Source organism: Chiloscyllium plagiosum, chromosome 2 (genome assembly GCF_004010195.1).
Source record: "Chiloscyllium plagiosum isolate BGI_BamShark_2017 chromosome 2, ASM401019v2, whole genome shotgun sequence".
NCBI lineage: Eukaryota > Metazoa > Chordata > Chondrichthyes > Orectolobiformes > Hemiscylliidae > Chiloscyllium > Chiloscyllium plagiosum.
Window position 1 is genome coordinate 24114918 of NC_057711.1, and position 19713 is coordinate 24134630.

At 40.1% G+C, this 19713-nt stretch overlaps 1 protein-coding gene across 4 annotated transcripts in view; it reads right to left on the reverse strand.

Annotated features, from left to right (window-relative positions):
- Window positions 1-19713, reverse strand: part of LOC122557528 — a 102510-nt gene that overhangs the window by 21331 nt on the left and 61466 nt on the right. For 3 of the 4 annotated variants that reach the window (XM_043705285.1, XM_043705298.1, XM_043705278.1), the window contains 6 exons: window positions 18445-18573; window positions 14755-15086; window positions 10233-10366; window positions 4652-4780; window positions 3101-3348; window positions 480-648 (listed from right to left, as the gene is read on the reverse strand). In XM_043705285.1, the coding sequence (XP_043561220.1) occupies window positions 480-648; window positions 3101-3348; window positions 4652-4780; window positions 10233-10366; window positions 14755-15086; window positions 18445-18573 (1141 nt within the window). The remainder of the gene's footprint in view (window positions 1-479; window positions 649-3100; window positions 3349-4651; window positions 4781-10232; window positions 10367-14754; window positions 15087-18444; window positions 18574-19713) is intronic. The other variant, XM_043705292.1, reaches the window with a different exon arrangement.

Below are 19713 nucleotides of genomic sequence, written 5' to 3' on the forward strand. Positions count from 1 at the left end.
AAAATTACCCTAAATATTACTGAATTATCATCACTGTCACTGAAATTATCCCCTAGTGCCACCTATCACTTCCCCGGCTTCTTTCTCTTATCTTAGGACCAGCATTCATCCTCTCTTGTACGACCTTTTACATGTTGGCCTAAAAAGATCTCCTGGATACAGATTAAGAATTCTGTCTCCTTTAAGCCTTTCATAATCTGTCTATCAAAGTTAATACTTGGTAAGTTTAAATTCCCTTGTATCATTAGTTTATTACGTTTACACTTCTTTGAGATTTGCCCACATATCTATTTTGTCTCTCTCCTTTACTGTTTAGAGGGCTTCTAGTCTACCCCAGCAAAGTGATTTCCACACTTTTAATTTAAGGTCATCCCCTGAATAATAATAAATAATAAAAAAAATTCACAGACTGAATTTAATTTGGTAAAATTTAGATACGATTAGTACAATTAATCCAATTGTGAATGCAGTAACTTTACCCAGGATAGCTTTTCATTGGAGAGATTTTCTCAATCGTTTCAAAGTTCTTCATATTATTCACACTGATGCTCAATGACTGATCATTGATCTTAGAAGCTAAGTTCCACACCCGCAGGAAATTTTCTCCATTACAGATGGCCAGGCAGAAATGCAGGTCAAGGCATGTCCCTGAAATTAAAAGACATCCATTATTTTACTGGATGCAACATTACATATTTAATGAAATGTTTCTCCATTAGAAATAGGAACAGAAGTAGGTCCTAATACTCCTTAAACTTGCTCCATTATTCAAGATTTGGAGATGCCGGTGTTGGACTGGGGTGTACAAAGTTAAAAATCACACAACACCAGGTTATAGTCCAACAGGTTTAATTGGAAGCAGCACTCCGAAAGCTAGTGCTTCCAATTAAACTGTTGATCTATAACCTGATGTTGTGTGATTTTTAACTCCATTATTCAATGAGATCATGTTTGATCTTCTATGTCAACTTCACTTCCCTGCTTCATCCCAATATCCTTCAATTCTCATGATATCCAACATCCTCTCTATTTCAGTCTTCAATATACTCAGTCAGCATCCACCAACAAAGGATTACCAGGGAAAGAGTGGGATCTATTAGAGACCAAGGGTATGCCAGTGGACATAGGTGACGTCTTAAGTGAATACTTCTAATCTGCATTCACTGAGGAGAAAGGCATTGCAGCTGGGGATTTAATTTGAAATGGCGAGGTTCTAGAAGATGTTAAGAGTAATAAGGAGTAGGAATAAGATATATCCCAGGCTGCTATGGGAAGTAAAGGAGGGGATTGCTGGAGCTCTGTCAGAGATATTGAAGACCATGTTGCCGCAGGTGAAGTGCAAAATGACCAGAGGAAAGTTAATTTGGTTCTTTTGTTTAAGAAGGGCAGCAGGGATAGGGCAGGTAATTACAGACCAGTTAGTCTGACAGCAATGATAGGGAAGTTATCGGAAAAATTTCTGAGGGATAGGATTAAACAACACTTGGAAAGGTATGGATTGATCAATGATAGTTAGCACAGATTTGTTAGAGGGAAGCCCTGTCTGACCAATTTAATTGAGTTTTTTTGAAAAGGTGACAAAACATATTGTTGAGGGTAGTGTTGTTGATGTAGTTAAATGGATTTCAGTAAGGTCTTTGAAAAGGTATCACATGGAAGGCTGGTACAAATGGGAAGAGCACATAGGATCCAAGCAAGTTGGCAAACTGGATCCAAAACTGGTAAAAGGGTGATGTTGGAGGGTGTTTTTGTGACTGGAAGCTTTTGATCAGCAGTGTACCACAGCAATCGGTGCTGGGACCCTTGCTGTTTGTTACATACATTAACTCAAAAATTGATGATATTGTTGATAGTAAGCGGAATAGCCTCAGATTAACAGGTTTGTAATTACCTGGACGGTAGTCTGATAGCTGATAAACTGGGTACATCAATGGCAGACAGAAATTTAATCCCAATCCAAATATGATGCATCTTGGGAGTTCTAAAAAGGGAAGGCTATACACAGTGAAAAGTAGATCAGTACGGAGGAACAAAGGGACCTTGATAAAGGTGTCAGCACAGGTAGATAGGGTGATGAAGAAGGGATATGGGATTTTTGCCTTCATTAGCCAGGCTGTAGAATATAAGAGTGAGGAAGTCATGTTACAACTTTGTAAAGGATCATTAAGGCCACAGATTGAGTACTGTGTGCAGTTCTCTTCACCACACTATTGGCAGGATATAATGCACTGGAGAGTGTGCAGAGGAGCTTCACCAGTATATTGCTTGGGATGAAAAGAGTCAGTCATGAAGAAAGAATGGGCAGGCTGGGTTTGTTTTCCTTGGAGCAGAAAAGACTGAGTATCTGACTGAGGTATATAAAATGATGAGAGCCATAGACTGTGGGAATCTCTTCCTCAGGGCAAATGTATCTAAGACCAAAAAGCATTGCTTTAAGGTGAGAAGTAAGTGGTTGAAAGGGGATCTGATGAAAATATTTTTTCACCCGGAGTTTGGAATGTGCTACCTGAGAGTGTGGTGGAGGCAGCTAGTCTCAAAACATTCAAGAAGCACCTGGATGGCTATTTACAATGTCAAGGCATTATAGGTTACAGACCAAGTGCAGAGGAATAGGATTAGTGTACCTTGGCGTTCGTTGATCAGCATTGACATGATGGACTGAAGGGCCTGTTTCTATCCTCTATGATTCTAACATCCTGGTGAATCTCCTCTGCACACTCTCCAGTGAAATCACATCCTTCCTATAGTATAGTGACCAGAACTGCATACAGTACTTGAGCTGTGCCTAACCAATTTCCTGTACAGTCTCACCATAACCACCCTGTTCTTATAATCTGTGCCTCAACTGATAAAGGAAAGTATTCCATATACCTTCTGAGTGACCCTATAACCTGCCCTGCAACCTTCAGGGATCTGTGGACAAGAACTACAAGATCCCTGTTTCTCTGAGCTTCCTAGTGAGTGAAGGAATTTCTCCTCATCTCTGAGATAATGGTGTGATCCCTGATTCTGAGATGATGCCCTCTGGTCCTAGTCTCTCCCACAAGAGAAATAATATTTCTGCAACTACCCTGAAAAGTCCCCTAAAAATCTTGCTTGCCTCCGATCACTGTTGAAGAGAACTTGGCCAAGTGTTTGTGGTCTTCAGTTTCTAGGTTCCAGGAGACAATCTCAGTGATGTTCATTTTAAATGAGCTGCACAGTGCTAATATGTGAGAACCCACATGATTAACAGACAGGACAGAAAGATGATGATCACAACAGCCTTTCACTGTGCGGATGTAAGCAAAAGTCTTCACACCAAATAATTCAATGTGGAGCACTTCACACAATCTTGAGGATGGATACCTGGAATTATATTTCAAGGGAGAAAAATAAATTAAAACACAACAAAGAACCATGGATACTGGAAATCTGAAACAAAAAATCACTGGAGAAACTCAGCAAGTCTGGAAGTATCGATGGAGAGAAAACATTGTGAGTTGAGTCACCCTTCTTTGGAACTGGTTCTGTTTGTTTTCTCTCCACAGATGGTGCCAAACTTGCTGAGTTTCTCTAACAATTTCTGTTTTTGTTGAAAGAATAATTAATCTGTAGTTGAATGCTACCTATAAATCTATAGAGTGGCTTCAATTAAGGGGTTTCACAGTCTTTAAAATCCAGGTTATGCACTAAAAGCTTGAAATTACGATCTTGTTTCATAGCTGCAGGATTCAAATTATAGAACATTTGAAGTTACTTACCAATGAGTAATCTGCATGTAAGACTAAATGATCAGCCCACAATTTTTTTTGATATGTTATGGACAATTACATGACTGACCAGCTTTTCCTGCCAGAATTGCCTAATTTTATCTGGAAATTCATGGGACTGGCAACTGCATTTTTATGACACATGCTTTTAATGCACAAAGTTACCCAAAAGAAGAATGATTTTATAATGCTGTCCCCTTTATGTTTGCCACATATTTAACTTCTAAGCAAGTTACTTCAAGTGAATCATTTGAAAATCAAATTTGGTTCCTTAGCAACAATTTTGACAAACTCTAATTTCATTCATTTTTTGGCAAACATCAAGTCCTAGTCTAAAGGTAATGAAAATTCTCTACATTAGGATATTACACATTGCATGGCCAGGAATCAAAATGAAATTTAGAGTACTGTCTGCAGAAATTAAAAGTAATTTAATGTCAAAATCATAAGATGTGAGATATGTGATGCAGGTCAATTAGCATCTGAATAATGAAGCTACATTATAACCTTGCAAACGTTTTCATGACAGGCCCTTAAACACTTTAAAGGACATTAAATTAATCCAACATTCCCTTTCAATTACTAATGACCCCTCTGCGAATGTCCATGTGTCATGGTTTTACCTCAGATTTTCAATATTTATAGATTTATGTTCCACCAAACTTATTGGTGCCAGTTCACATGTAATAAATTGGAAGATTCCAAACATTCCTTGTTTGCAATGAGACCATAAACTTTTTTTTAACTTTATATTCATGCAATACAATTTTAACTACAAATAAGGAACTAATTAAATTATCCTTCCTCCTCCCACCCCATTATGAGAAGCTCCATTCTATTCTTTGTTATTTTTCACCTCATTTCTTGCAGATTAATTATGGATGTGAAATGGTATTTACCTGCACATTAAAATGAAGTACTCTTTGGTAACTGCTACGCCTTGGATTGACGCAACACTGTCACAGGTTGACAACTTGGTAACTACTTTTCCTTTTTTAGCACTCAACACCATAGCTGCTTTTCCACTCCTGACAAATTCATAAAACAAACAATTGGAACAAATAAAGAGTGTTTCTAAAGGCAATGTAAACAGACCATTATGTATTAGACATGGTGTTCATCAGCAGTCTGAACACGTTGTTGCTCCTTTGAGAGGAAATAATTAGTAAGTAGTGGGCAATTGTTCTTTTTTATTCTTCCTCTTGTAGAGACGTACACATGTTGTATTGATGTAGAAGACATGTATTACTTTTGCATGCACAATGGGAACAATCATGTTGGCAAAACTGTCAGTCATCCTACACAATAAGTACCTATTGTCTCTCAGTGCAGCTTTCAGATGTAAATCACATTTATTTTCATTTTAACATATGAAAGGACAATTTTTCAACCCATTATCCAGACAGGTACCCATTAAACATACTGCAATAATTTATGAGATGATCAGCTTTTGGCATTAAGTTCAGGAGACTCTTACTGAGATTAGGAAATACTTGTCCTTATTAGTACTGAAGTTATTAACTGTTAAGAAGTCTCTGTAATTAATAGTTATTGTACTTTTTACTTTGTTCACTTTCACATGCCTGAAAATTGAGGATGAAAAGTTTAAGCAGGAAGCTCTACAGAGAGTAACCAACTTAGTCATAAGTCTGTCACTGACAGAAGAGCAGGGGGAAGGAGAGATGCACAGAAGTAATGGTATGTCAATTAGAAGTTGAACTGATCAGCCTACATTGGGATCTTCACATTATCAGGGTTTGGGTTGACAAAGTGGTAGGAAGCATTCAAAGTTGATACATTCCAGGAAATGAATATTTCCAAGAAAGAGGCCAACAGTTTGGCCCCACCATCAATGGCATCATCACTGAATGTTGAGCCATCAATATCTTGAGGTGTCACCGCTGACCAGATGCTTAATTGGAGTGGACATGTTGGGAACTGTGTTACCAGAAATGGCAGTGGCTAGGCATTCTACAAGGCATGTGTGACCCCCCCCTAACATGCCTCTCCACAAATTTCAAGACTCAATGAAGAGTATTATGAATTACCAAATTAATAAATCCTCTTGTAATACGACTCCAGGAGCTCAACACTAGACAGGAGAAAGCAATGTATATAATCAAGACACATCCCCATGGCTCAATACCTAAGGTCACCCTGCACCATTTCTGCAATGTGGCTGTGTCATTTACTATGTCACAGAATCCTGTGGCAGCTATTCAAACTTTGCCTGAGAACAACTCATATCCCCATGTCCTCTCTCACCAGAAATGTAATAGTAACATTATCATAGGAGCACTATGATCTCCAGGTGGTTTGACTATGCAATACCACTCCTTCACCAATGTTGTTCCAACATCCTAGAATTCTGTGCTCAAAATGATCTTGTCAGCACTATTAGCATAATGATTGAAACTCTTCAACAGTACTTTATCAGAGTGATGGGCATTAAATATGGCACTGTCAATGTTGTCACTTCTCATGAATACATAATAATGTTGAAAACTGTGTTGCTGGAAAAGCGCAGCAGGTCAGGCAGCTTCCAAGGAGCAGGAGAATCGACATTTCGGGCATAAGCCCTTCTTCAGGGCTTGAAAAAGGCCATGAAGAAGGGCTTATGCCCGAAACATCGATTCTCCTGCTCCTTGGATGCTACTTGACCTGCTGCGCTTTTCCAGCAACACATTTTTCAGCTCTGATCTCCAGTATCTGCAGTCCTCACTTTTTCCTACATAATAATGTTGACAATTTTAAATAGTTCATACATTTAGCCAGAAATAATCCAGGCATCAAATCAGGTTACACTCTTGACAAGTTCTCTTCTTTGGACCAATGGTTTTTTTTCCTGGGTGGAGTTCCAGATATTAACTTTCAGAAGCAGTCATTTACAAATGGACTCCTCCATCGAATGGCTGATCTCTACAGGTTAGGAAAAGCCAGTTCAGTTTCTATTTTGTGCTGAGGCAATGAGTAGGGTACGGAAAGGAAAACTGTTCAGTCATCCTATACTGACTTCATCCAGAATCTCACAAAGCTGGTCCTTTCTCTCAAAGTTACTATGTCGTTGATTTTTCTCAGAGTGGTCGTAAAACAGCCCAGGCTCCGAAATAGCCGAGTTGATGCAGAGATGAATGCTTTATTGAGTCGCTTTTTGTTTACCCCAAAACAGATGATACCTCAGGCCAAAGGCTTTCATGTTTTAGGAATAACTTGTATCATGAAAGGGGAGTGGCCAGTGTTGGTAGCTGAGGATTTTTGGTTCAGTTACAGCAGGGGATGTGTGAAATGCTGCTGGACTTCTCTCTCTCTCCTTGCAAACTGCAAGTAGCCAGTGATTTACCGTTTGTGCTAAAGGATGTCTGTGTTTTTGAAACAGCATCATTAAGTCGGGTTCTGATAGGATAAGTTATCAGATATTCTGTTTTCTGTTCTTTGTGTTTCATTCTGTAATTTTGGCTTTTGACTCAGTTAATTTATACTGGGAATATCCACTATACACCTAGTTAAACAAATAGCAAAGTTACAGTCTTGGCTATCAGCTTAAAAATGTTTTGAGGGGTCTGGCCTGTCCATAACAAGAGAAAGCTACGAGAGATGATTGTATGTGGATTTGAAAAGGATATAAAATCAGGCTCTCTTGTGATTCCCAGTGGTCAAAATAAGAAATTAATTAGTCTGTACATTTTTCAAAAGATGAATTATTCAGATGCTACTGGGCTGCAATGAATGTGTTACAGGTATTAGTACTGTTGTCAGAAATTGCTCGTCTCTTCTACAATTGAACTTTTACGTTACTTACAGTCACAAACAGCATCATGCTGCTACTGTATATCATTTACATGTGAACAGTTTCAACTAAATTGCCTTTAGCTGTAACCAGATATTTTTAGTTTAAATATGCATGTGCCAGTTGTTTTATTTACATCCATGCAGGTGGTGACATTAGAGGAGAAAACTTTCTATTTTGCTCACATCGAGTTCTGATAAATAGTATAGCACCATGTACATTATAGCACCATGTATTGTATTGGCAAATTAAGATGCTGCAAGCCCTGAAAAGAGAAACCAGGGAAAGATGGTACAGTTTTAGGTTAGGGTGAGAAGAGCTGGGGGGAATCGAGTTACGATCTGGAGTCCCCACCTACTTCAACAAGACCACCATCATCCTGGTGCCAAAGAAAAGTCATGCAGTGTGCCTCACCAACTACTGCCTGGTAGGTCTGACCTCCATAACTATGAAGTGCTTGGAGAGATTAGTCATGGCTCACATCAACTCCAGCCTACTTGATTTCCTTGATTCTTTGCAATTCGACTACTGGCGCAACGGGTCCACAGCAGACGCCATCTCCTACACTCATTCCTGGAACATGTGGATAGCAAGAATACCTATGTCAGTCTCCTACTTATTGATGGCATTTCCACCTTCAACACCATAATTCCAAGCAAACTCATTTTTAAACTTCGAGACTGAGGTCTCGGCTTCCACCTCTGTAACTGTATCCTCGATGCACTGACCCATAGACCTTAATCAGTAAGAATAGGCAACAACACCTCCTCCACCACCATAGTTCTCAACAGTGGCATCCCACAAGGCTACGTACGCAGCTCCCTACTATAGTCCCTACACACTCACAACCGTGTGACCAAATTCTGCCCCAACACCATTTATAGGTGTGCTGACAACACCACCATTGAAGGGTTGATCTCAAACAACAAGACAGAATACAGAAAAGAGAGTGAGTGCTTAGTGGCATTGTGTAAAGATAGCGATTTCTCCATCAAATTCAGCAAAATGAAGGAGCTGGTCATTGACTTCAGGAAAGGGAGTAGAGGATACAACCCTGACTGTATCAATAGTACTGAGGCAGAGATGGTCAACAGCGTCAAGTTCCTGGGAGTTGCGATCACCAACAATCTGTAATGGTCCATCCATGTTGATGCAGTGGTCAAGAAAACACAACATCTCTACTTCCTCAGGAGGCTAAGGAAATTCAGCATGCCCACAAGGGATCTTACTAATTTTTTAGATACACCATAGAAAGCAGTTTATATGGATGCATCACAGCATTGGTTGGCAACTGCTCTTCCCAAGACTAAGAAACTACAGAGAGTTGAGAACACAGCCCAGTCCAAGACACAAACCAGTCTTCCATCCGCTGACTCCATCTATATTTCCTACTGCCTTGGAAAAGCAGCCTACATAATCAAAGACCACTCCCACACTAATTATACTGTCTTAAACCCTCTTCTGTCGGGCAGAAGATAACAAAAGTTTGAAAACACACACGAATTGATTCAAGATCAGCTTCTTCCCCACTATTATTTGATTTCTGAGTAGATTTCACAGTATTTTGCACAAAAATGAAAAATCTCCATTTACTTAGACACACGAATAAAACTCACCATTTGTGGTGCTGAGAAGTTCATATTCGGGTTAATATGATTGCTAAAACTGATTACTTCATTTAATAATGCAAAGATGTTGTAACACCCTAAAATATGTGATTTTACTGTGTATTTGTTAAAGAACGTTTATGTATCTGAAGTAGAACAGTCATGATGATGTCAAATGATAAAAATAATTACAATTATACAATGATTTACTTCAGTATGATGGTTTCTTAGCACATATTCACCCAAATTAGGAAACAGTTCACTGAGCCTTTAGATAAGAATCAGATTCAATTACACCACTATGTCTCATTGTAATAACTACACCATTATGTTACAATATCCTTGGTCACAGTACAGGAGCACAGTGTTTGGATGATCATGACACTTTTGAAACACTAACTTCAGGATGGAATAATAGTATCGGATAATACAATGTACCCTGACCTACCATGGAGTTACTGTAATTACCATAAAATTAGTTTCCAGCATAAAACACATTAATTTTAAACAGAACCTTTATACTTTAGAAAAATGCAAATTTGGCAGTGACTTGATAGAGATTTATAAAATAAGGAATGAACTCGATGGTGTTTATGTGGACTGATTATTTCAATTAAGCAGGTGAGGGAGAATTAGCTTGCATTTATTAGATATGCTTAATTGAAAATGTTCCAACTCATGAGATATTTGCTGATTCATTCTATTCTTTCCAGCAAGAGCTGGACCAGTTTCTGGCCCAGATAGTTGTAACATTGTGAAAAAGGTCAGCTTCATTTAATATCCAATGTGGTCTTTTAGGACTAGTTTAGATCACTCTGGGGAACAAGAGAAGAATTTTCCAATTATGTTCCCAAATGGATGATTTTTCATCTCTCCCAGATGACTATATGGCTCCAGGCTGCTGGGAAATATACAATGTTTGATACAGAAGGAATCAGAACTGTGTGGCACAGGCTTGATGTAGTAGTAAGTCTTTCCTGCACGCCATTTCCATAATCACATGAAAATCATAAACTGCCTGTAATCTGTTTAATCTATCTACTTTGGAATGAGAGCACAGAAAAAGAGACTAGATGGAATACTAACCGATAAGCAAAAAGAACATAATCATTCACTGAGTTCTCAGATACCAGGACAGTGTGATCCTTGTGTATAGGGTCATCCTCTGATGATATATTTACATGATGCAACACTCTGCAGGAATTGGTCAAGTCAAAAATCTGAAATCGCAAAAAAATTGTAAGTCAGTGATTGATTTGCTTCTGTCTTTATCATGGCAGAGCTGCTCATGGTGAATTCATTGATGCACTGATGTCTTGTAAAAACAGGCGTGATTTCATGAATAACAAAATTGCATCCTTTATTGTTATGCAATGGGGAAAGTTATCAATATCAGGTACAGCAGGGTGTGGAGTGGGATTGCCTCCAGCTTAACTGGTCTTACAAATACCGTAGGAATGTTAGCTGAACTCGTACTTTACCAAAATAATTTTGTGCAAATGGCTGTAGCTGATAAGGCCAACATTTTTTGTCCACCCTCAATTCTCCTTGTAGTGACTGTTTTGTTCAGCTACTCATAGGTTTATTAAGAATGAACCACAGTGATATGGGTCCAGAGTCACATGTAGGCCAGGCCAGGGAAGGAATGGCTGATTTCCTTTACTAAAGGACATTGTAGAATTAGGTGGATTGTTTACAGCAATCAGTGAAATTTTAATGGTCACCATTACTGACACTCATTTTATATTTTAGCTTTGTTAACTAAATGTAAATTTCTAGTAAGATTTAGAGTGAGATTCGAACATATGTTCCCAAAGCATTTGCCTGGGCCTCTGGATTACTAGTCCAGTGATGTTACTACAACACTACATGTAACTCCCAATACAGTGATGTGGTTGATTATTAATTACCCAGTTAGGAATGGGCAACAATTCTGACCTTGCTACCAAAGCACACATCCCATGAAAGAATAGAGAAACAAAACAATATGAAAACAAAATGAATACCGAACAGCAGTGTTGAAACGTTCAGTATGGGTGCATGGTGTTAGCGGCAAATTGTCAAAACATTTTTTTACCTATTTTCTCTGCAAATAAGGTTCAGATGTCACTGGTGTTAGTTTACAGGTCCACCAGAACCTAACTGAATGGTGGAATAGGTTTGAGGGGCTGAATAGCCTATGAATAGGCTGCATTCCATTGATCATAGACATCTAACATGAATCAATATCTTCTATATACAGGATCAACTTCATGGGATGGGCAATTAACAGCAAGAAAGGAATGTAATTTTTCTATTCTGAGCTATATTTAACTTTTACTTGCATGTAATGGCCTGGATTTCTGTGACCACTGCAAGCCACTTAACATGACTTCCAGTAATATAACAAGAGCTTTTTCTTGACTTGGAGGGAATCATTGTGGTAATACCCTCAACTACTTTCCTCTTCCTTCCCCATTTTGAGTCCTCTCATTAAGCCACTTTCCACAACATAGTCATGTAGCACCACAGGAATTTCCAAAGGATTTACAACATAATCAATATCTTTGGTGATTTTCTTGTGTTATACTTCCAAGCCTTCATTCTCAGGACATGGTTGTCACTGCCATTCATTGTTCATTCCTAGTAGCCCATTACATGTTGTCATAACTGACAGGCTTCCTAGCCCCTTCCAAGCAGAGTTGAGAGACAGCCCATGTTGATGTAGTACAAGAGCCACATATAGAGCAGTCCAAGTAAGGATGGCAAGTTTCCTCCGTAAAGGATATAATGGTCCATAGACCCTGCTCTGCAATTCAATAGGATTATGGTTGATTTGTTCCTGCCTGTCTCACATAGCCTAAACCCTAACTCAATGTGGAATATATTGAATGATCCACCACTTTATCACAAGGTTAATATATTGTAGCAAACTGAAGAATTTGCACAATGCCAGCATATATTAGGTGATTACATGTCAAAATTAAGTAACCCATGCAATAAAATACAATTGCAAATATGAATTTTTCTTTTTAACCAGCAATGGAAATTGTGATCTTCCTTTGGGAAGCCACATTTAGGCTCTAGGTTTCCAGATATACATCCGTGTTACATGATTCAAAAATATACAATGACTGAAGCCCCACCTGAATAAGATTTCCAAAGATAAAATCAAATTACTGCGGATGCTGGAATTTGAAACCAAAAGAGAAAATGCTAGAAAATCTCAGCAGGTCTGGCAGCATCTACAAGGAGAGAAAAGAGCTGACGTTTCAAGTCTAATTGACCCTTTGTCAAAGCTTAATTAAAAAAAAATTTTGTACCAATTAAACAGTTGTGGGAAGGGGCCCGGGTAGACCTTGAACAAGAAATGTTCCACATACCCCATGAAAAGGGAGGCATAGCTAGGACCCATACGGATATCCATTACTACACCTTTGATTTGGAGAAAATGGGATGAGTTGAAGGAGAAGTTGTTGAGAGAGAGAACAAGTTCAGCCAGGCAAAGGAGATTGGTGGTGGATGGAGATTGTTCGGGCCTCTTTTCGAGAAAGAAGCGAAGAGCTTTCAAGCCATCTTGGTATGGGATGGAGGTGTAAGGAGATTGCATATCCATGGTGAATAGAAGGTGGTTAGGGCCTGAGAATTGAAAGCTGTCAATGTGTCGCAGGGCATCAGAGGAATCCCGGATGTAGGTGGGGAGGGAGTGAACCAGAGGAGTGAGGATGGAGTCAAGGTAGGAGGAAATAAGTTCAGTGGGGCAGGAGCATGCTGACACAATGGGCCTGCCGGGACAGTCCTTCTTGTGGATTTTGGGGAGTAGGTAGAAACGGGCTGTCCGGGGTTGGGAGACTATGAGGTTGTAAGCTGTGGGGGGGAGGCATCCAGAGGAAATGAGGTTAGTCATGGTGTTGGAGACAATGACTTGATGCTCAGTGGTGTGGTCATGCTCCAGGGAGAGGTAGGAGGAGGAATCTGAGAGTTGGGGCGCAGCCTCTGCGAGGTAGAGGTCAGTACGCCAGATGGCCAACTGCACCCCCTTTGTGGGGGGGAGGCATCCAGAGGAAATGAGGTTAGTCATGGTGTTGGAGACAATGACTTGATGCTCAGTGGTGTGGTCATGCTCCAGGGAGAGGTAGGAGGAGGAATCTGAGAGTTGGGGCGCAGCCTCTGTGAGGTAGAGGTCAGTACGCCAGATGGCCAACTGCACCCCCTTTGTCAGCAGGTTTGATGAGAAGGTTGGGGTTGGACCTAAGGGAGCAAAGGGCAGAAAGTTCGGATGGAGAGAGGTTGGAATGGGGCAGAGAAATTAAGGCGGCCAATGTCCCGTCGACAATTGTCAATGAAAAGATCGAGGGCGGGAAATTGTCCTGGCGGGGGTGTCCAAGTAGAGGTGGAATGTTGGACGGATCTGTGAAAGGATCTGTGGAGCGGGGGGAGGACTCTTGCCCAAAGAAGTGAGCACGAAGGCAACAGAAGAAGAGCTCAGGATCATGTCAAGCCCGGAATTCATTGAGGTGGGGAAGTAAGGGTACAAAGTTGAGTCCTTTGCCGAGAACAGCACACTCAGCCTCAGAGAGGGGAAGGTCAGAGGGTATGGTGAACACACGGCAAGGGCTGGGGCTGGAAGAGATGGGGTTCAAGGGATTGGGACTGTTGGAAGGTGGAGGGTGGACAGGGGTGTGGATGAGAAGTTGAAGCTTGCATTCTTAACATCTGCAAGAAACAGGAAAAGTTTGGAGTTAAGGTGTCAAGTAATACGAAGGATGAAATGAAACTGTAGACCAGGACAGCTTTGAGAGAGAGTCAGTCGGTGCTGCTGGAGTGATTTCACGTGGCGCCGCATGGCCCTGAGTGTGGCTTTTCGGATGCGACAAAAACAGCAGTTAGAAAAATGGTGTATATCATTCAAGTACCTGTAATCCTGGAGGCTGCATGCAGGGTGGAATTTGAGTTGAAATCCATGTGGAGTAAGTCGGAGGTGAAGACAGTCACTGAGGAAGGAAATATGGCTGTGGAAGCGAGTCTTAGTAAATACCTTGTCTAACACTGAGAGAGAAAAGGAAAGCAGTGAAGGTGGACAGGGGGAGAGAGACAAATGAAAATCCTGTCGGAGAGAAGAGCAGTATTTCTTCAGGGTAGGCATTCCTGGAAGAGAGGTGGCAGTGGGTTAAACACTGGATAAAAGCAAATTACTGCGGATGCTGGAACCTGAAACCAAAAGAGAAAGAGAGTCAGTTAGACTCGAAACGTCAGCTCTTTTCTCTCCTTACAGATGCTGCCAGACCTGTTGAGATTTTCCAAGATTTCCAAAGAAATGTGTTAATAAAATTTGCTTCTTGAATGTCCATAGTGTATCTTCATTTTGCCTATGAAATTGTGCACCTTCATTTATGACTTTAGCCCATAGGTCAAAATTAAATTTGCTCAAAAGAGTTGTGTTTATTTGAATCCAAATAGAGGTGTCTCACTCCAGTTGATAGGCCTAGGCACAACTATTTGTCTTGACCAAACTTATGAAATTCTATCAGTTCCAATGATTGAAGACTTGCCTTCTGAACCATGAATCAAGTGCATTTAGCATTATTTTATCAAGCTACTTCTATGCAGTAGCAACAGATTTTCTTACCTTAACAGAGTGACTTCCATCATAAAATGCCAATAATAGTTGCCCATCCATTGCAGATGTTACAATGGGAGGATCCAGAGAATCACTGATTTTGAAGACCAGTTTTCCTGAATGGATATCCCAAACTTGGAGAGAGTTATCCTCAGTAACTGCAACCAGCCTATTCTGCATGCAGACAGTAATGGAATCAATGTTCTCACCAACTCTATGAACCGTCTGCAAAGTTTGTCCACTTTTGAGGTCCCATATTTTCAGAGTTCTATCCTTGGATGCAGTGATTGCTTGTAGACCTTTCTGCATGCCTGTTACAGCTGTAATTGTGTCAGTATGACCTGCATAATCACAATGGGGTAATCTTTAATGAGCTTATATATAGATTGTAAACTAATAATCTATAGACAAATTCGAGAGGAGTTTTGACAGAGGCATATAAAGGATGATCTGAACAGTGAAGATAATGAGAATTCGATCTAAATGGTGGCAGTATCAAGTACCAGATGACACTGGATTAAGGTGAATGCCGAAAGAACTGAAGGCACCATAAGGGGAAACATTTTTATGCAGCAAGTGAATAGAATTTTGAAAGCTCTTCCTGATAATGTGATTGTTGGGGCAGATCAAATCGAGGCTTTCATATGGGACTTGGATAAATATCTGAAGAGAAAATAATTGGAGGTAAAAGAGGGCAAGGGACACTAGCACAGTTGTTTGTGCAGAGAACTGATAAAGACATCATGGTTTGAATCGCACTCTTGGCTGTACCTGTTCGCATGATTCTTGCCTCAGTAGCTATGTTAATGGGGTTGAAAATGCTAATAATTTCAGAATAAAGCTGGTCCTGGTGATGTTGGAAGTTACTTCACATGACAAAAAAAGCAAGCATCCCTAAAGTGGGAGAAAGTGAGGACTGCAGATGCTGGAGATCAGACTTGAGAGTGTGGTGCTGGATAAGCACAGCCGGTGAGGCAGCATTCGAGGAGCAGGAGAATCAATGTTTCGGGCATAAGCCCTTCATCATTCACCACCACCATTGACAAGTATCACTAAAGTTAAAAGGAAGAAAAACTGCAAATGTTAAAAGTCCATGGTGAATTACTTAAATTTCAAGAATATATTGTCAGTTTATCTGCATCTAAAATGAAAACAGGAGAGTATAACAGGTCTGAATTCAGTCTTTTCAACAAGACTTGTTTATCATTACAGGTGAAGAAGATGATGGTGTCACAATGATAATAAACCTAAAGCTCTGGTGATATGGGTTTAAATCCCATCATGGCAGCTTCAGAAATTTAAGTTCAATTAACAAATCATTACAGAAAGTTAGTCTCAGCAATGGTGACCACAAAATGATAATTGATCTTCAAAAAACCCATCTGCTTCATTCATGTCTTTTAGGGAAAGAAATCTGCTGTGCTTCTCGAGACTGGCCTACATGTGATTCTAGACCCAAAACAATGCTTAACTACCCTCTGAAGTGTTCAGTTCAATTAATGATCAGCAACAAATGCTGGCCTTGCCCACGATGTCAATATACAACCAGAGAACTTTGTTAGAAAAGGTGCTGGGCATTTCCAGTGCATCGTCCTAACACCTTCCAACAATCGGCATACTGACAAAAAGCATACAGTTTATTCCAGAGTTATATTTTTTTCTTACAGGCAATCTGGGGCCTTTTAATTTCCAAGAATGGAACAGCATAGTAAATGATGAGCTTGCAGCTGAGGGCAGATTTAAGCTAGCCTTCCTTATCGCTAAATTATCACTACATTCACGTGTACATGAAAGAGCATTGGAGAGGGAGCATTGGCCTGAGAAATGTTCAAGTGAACGGCTGTAACCTATTTTGTTAAATAGAAGTGGGCACAGTATAAAGAATAAATATTAATATAATTAGCTCCCAATACATACTGAGTTAGATTTTAGCTTAGAGTGAGACTCATTGTGAACCCCGACTGACAATTCTAAATTGATAGTGAAAAGAGTTACGTTGACTGTCAGATTAACAAGCAAACATTGTCCAATTGCAGGATCATGTTTGATGTTGAATGTTTTGTTGCATGTTTTACAACTGCATGCTGATTGAGTGTGGTTAACACTTTGCTTATTTCAAACAATTGAAGGGACTTGTTATTTGATATACATCTAAAATGTCATATTACGCATAAATAACAACAGATATTTATCAAGAAAATCAAAGGGTCGAGTAGCCCACTCTTGCTCCTGAATCATACATTCATATGTTCATAAGTAAGCATGGCTTTCCACAAGTTCAACAGATATTGTGAGTAAACTAGAGATAGCTGAAGGAAACATATTGCTAAATGTAACTAAATTTGCAATGATGTGGATCATCCAGGAGGCAAATTATTGTCAACAAAAAGAAACAAAAATGAAGCCACTGGAAGCACATAGCAATTCATGTTTGGAGAAATAGAACATAGATCAGTCCAGCACAGTACAGGCCCTCTGGCCCTCAATGTTGCCCTGAACTTTTATCCTACTCTAAGATCAAACTAACCTACATATCCTCCATTTTATTATCATCCATGTGCCTCCCCAAGAGTCACTTAAATGACCCTAAAGTATCTGACTCTACTACTACTGCTGGTAGTGCATTCCACCCACCCACCACTCTCTGTGTAAAGAATCTACCTCTGACATTCAAACATTCCTTCAATCACCTTAAAATTATGCCCCCTCATGATAGACGTTTCCACTCTGGGAAAAAGTCTCTGCCTATCCATTCTATCTATGCCTCTCATCATCTTGTACACCTCTATCAAGTCACTTCTCATCCTTCATCACTCCAATGAGAAAAGTCCTAGCCCCCTCAACCTTTCTTCAGAAGACATGTCCTCCAGTCCAGGCAGCATCCTGGTAAATCTCCTCTGCACTCACTCTAAAGCTTCCACATCCTTCCTATAATAAGGTGACCAAAACTGAACACAATATTCCAAGTGTGGTCTAACTAGGGCTTTATAGAGCTGCAGCATAACCTCACAGCTCTTAAAGTCAATCGCCCTGCTAATGAAAGCCAACACACCATATGCCTTCTTAACCACCCAATCAACTTGGTTGGCTACTTTGAAGGATCTATGGATGTGACCCCAAGATCCCTCTGTTCCTCCACACTGCCAAGAATCCTGCCTTTAATCCTGTATTCTGCATTCAAATTTGACCTTCCAAAACGAATCACTTAACACTTTTCCAAGTTGAACTCCATCTGCCACTTCTCAGCCCAGCTCTGCTGCTCTCCTGCTCCTCAGATGCTGCCTGACCTGCAGCTCTGCATCTTGTCAATATCCCATTGCAACTTACAACAGCCCTCCCCACACTATCCACAACTCTACCAACCTTCGTGTCATCAGCAAACTTACTAACATACCCTTCCACTCTCTCATACAAGTCATTCATAAAAATCACAAAGAGCGGAGGTTCCAGAACACCACTGGTCACTGAGTTCTAGCTCAATACTTCCCATCTACAACCACCCTCTGTCTTCTGTGGGCCAGCCAATTGGTATCCAGACAACCAAATTTCCTATATCCCATGCCTCCTTACTTTCTGAATAATTTATTTTCTTTCTGATTTCCAGCATTTGCAATACATTAATTTTGTTTTATTTTGAAGCAAAAAATACTGCATTGTAGTCTAAGGTTTTGTAAAATCCATGGAGACAGCATATCTTACCTGTTAAAGTATCATACATTAAGCCACCTGGGGGCAAGAGGCAAGTGAATGAAGGTATGAGGAAAGGGATTGAAGATCGTTTACACTGATTGATCAAATGCAGAAGATGTGGGTATTTTTTCGGGTCACCTGAAGAGTGGGTAATACAGATTCCACATTAAAACCATGGTTAAAATTTGCATATAAATATGTTTGAAGTATAACATACATGTTTGTTTTACTCAATTTAATCAAAATATCTGGATGCAGTGTTTTATTTTTTGATTCAAAGTTAAATAAAACCCCAATGCCTTCTGTTCGAATCTACAATCTGGCAGTCTGATATCAGTTTTGATCCGAGAAGCTTCATCTGGTGACCTGCTCTCTGTGTCACTGGCACTCTAAGCCAATTACTCAGAAGTCACAAGAAGTCATGCTGGATTGTAGTGTTGATACTTCCTACAGGGAACCAGTCTCCTACTCCATGACATTTTTTGAATCTCCCACCTACCTATTCCTGTTTAGAGTTTTATTTTTCTGAACCATATTCTCACTTTTTATTTCCTTAGCCTCCTGGGATTACATGTCATTGTTGTTCTAGTGATCAAACACTAAGATTAGGTTTCTGTTGTTGTTCTATTACCAGCCCTAGGCGGTACTGTAAAGTGCACTGTCTTCATTGCTGAAATCAGACACATTTTGATGAAGCTTTTCATTTTGGACTCATCAGGATAATTCACAAGAATACCAATTCAAGGGGGAAAAATAACATTTACATTGCACGAGTAGACAATGCTGATTGGTTGGAAAGTGCACTTTGATTGGCAGAGGCAATGCTTTGGAGAGTCCACCAATTAATGATGATTGACAGTTAACTGTCAAGCTTTGTTTGAAATATAAACAAATATTTAAACAGGCAGTTGACTCTGATTGGTCAGGGAATTGGTTGTCATTTGTTTTGTTAAGGAGGAGAAAGTGAGGACTGCAGATGCTGGAGATCAGAGCTGAAAAATGTGTTGCTGAAAAGCGCAGCAGGTCAGGCAGCATCAAAGGAGCAGGAGAATCGACGTTTCGGGCATAAGCCCTTCTTCAGGAATGAGGAGGATGTGCTAAGCAGGCTAAGATAAAAGGTAGAGAGGAGGAACTTGGGGGAGGGGCATTGGGAATGCGATAGGTGGAAGGAGGTTAAGGTGAGGGTGATAGGCCGGAGAGGGGTTGGGGGCAGAGAGATCGGGAAGAAGATTGCAGGTCAAGAAGGCGGTGCTGAGTCCGAGGGTTGAGACTGAGAAA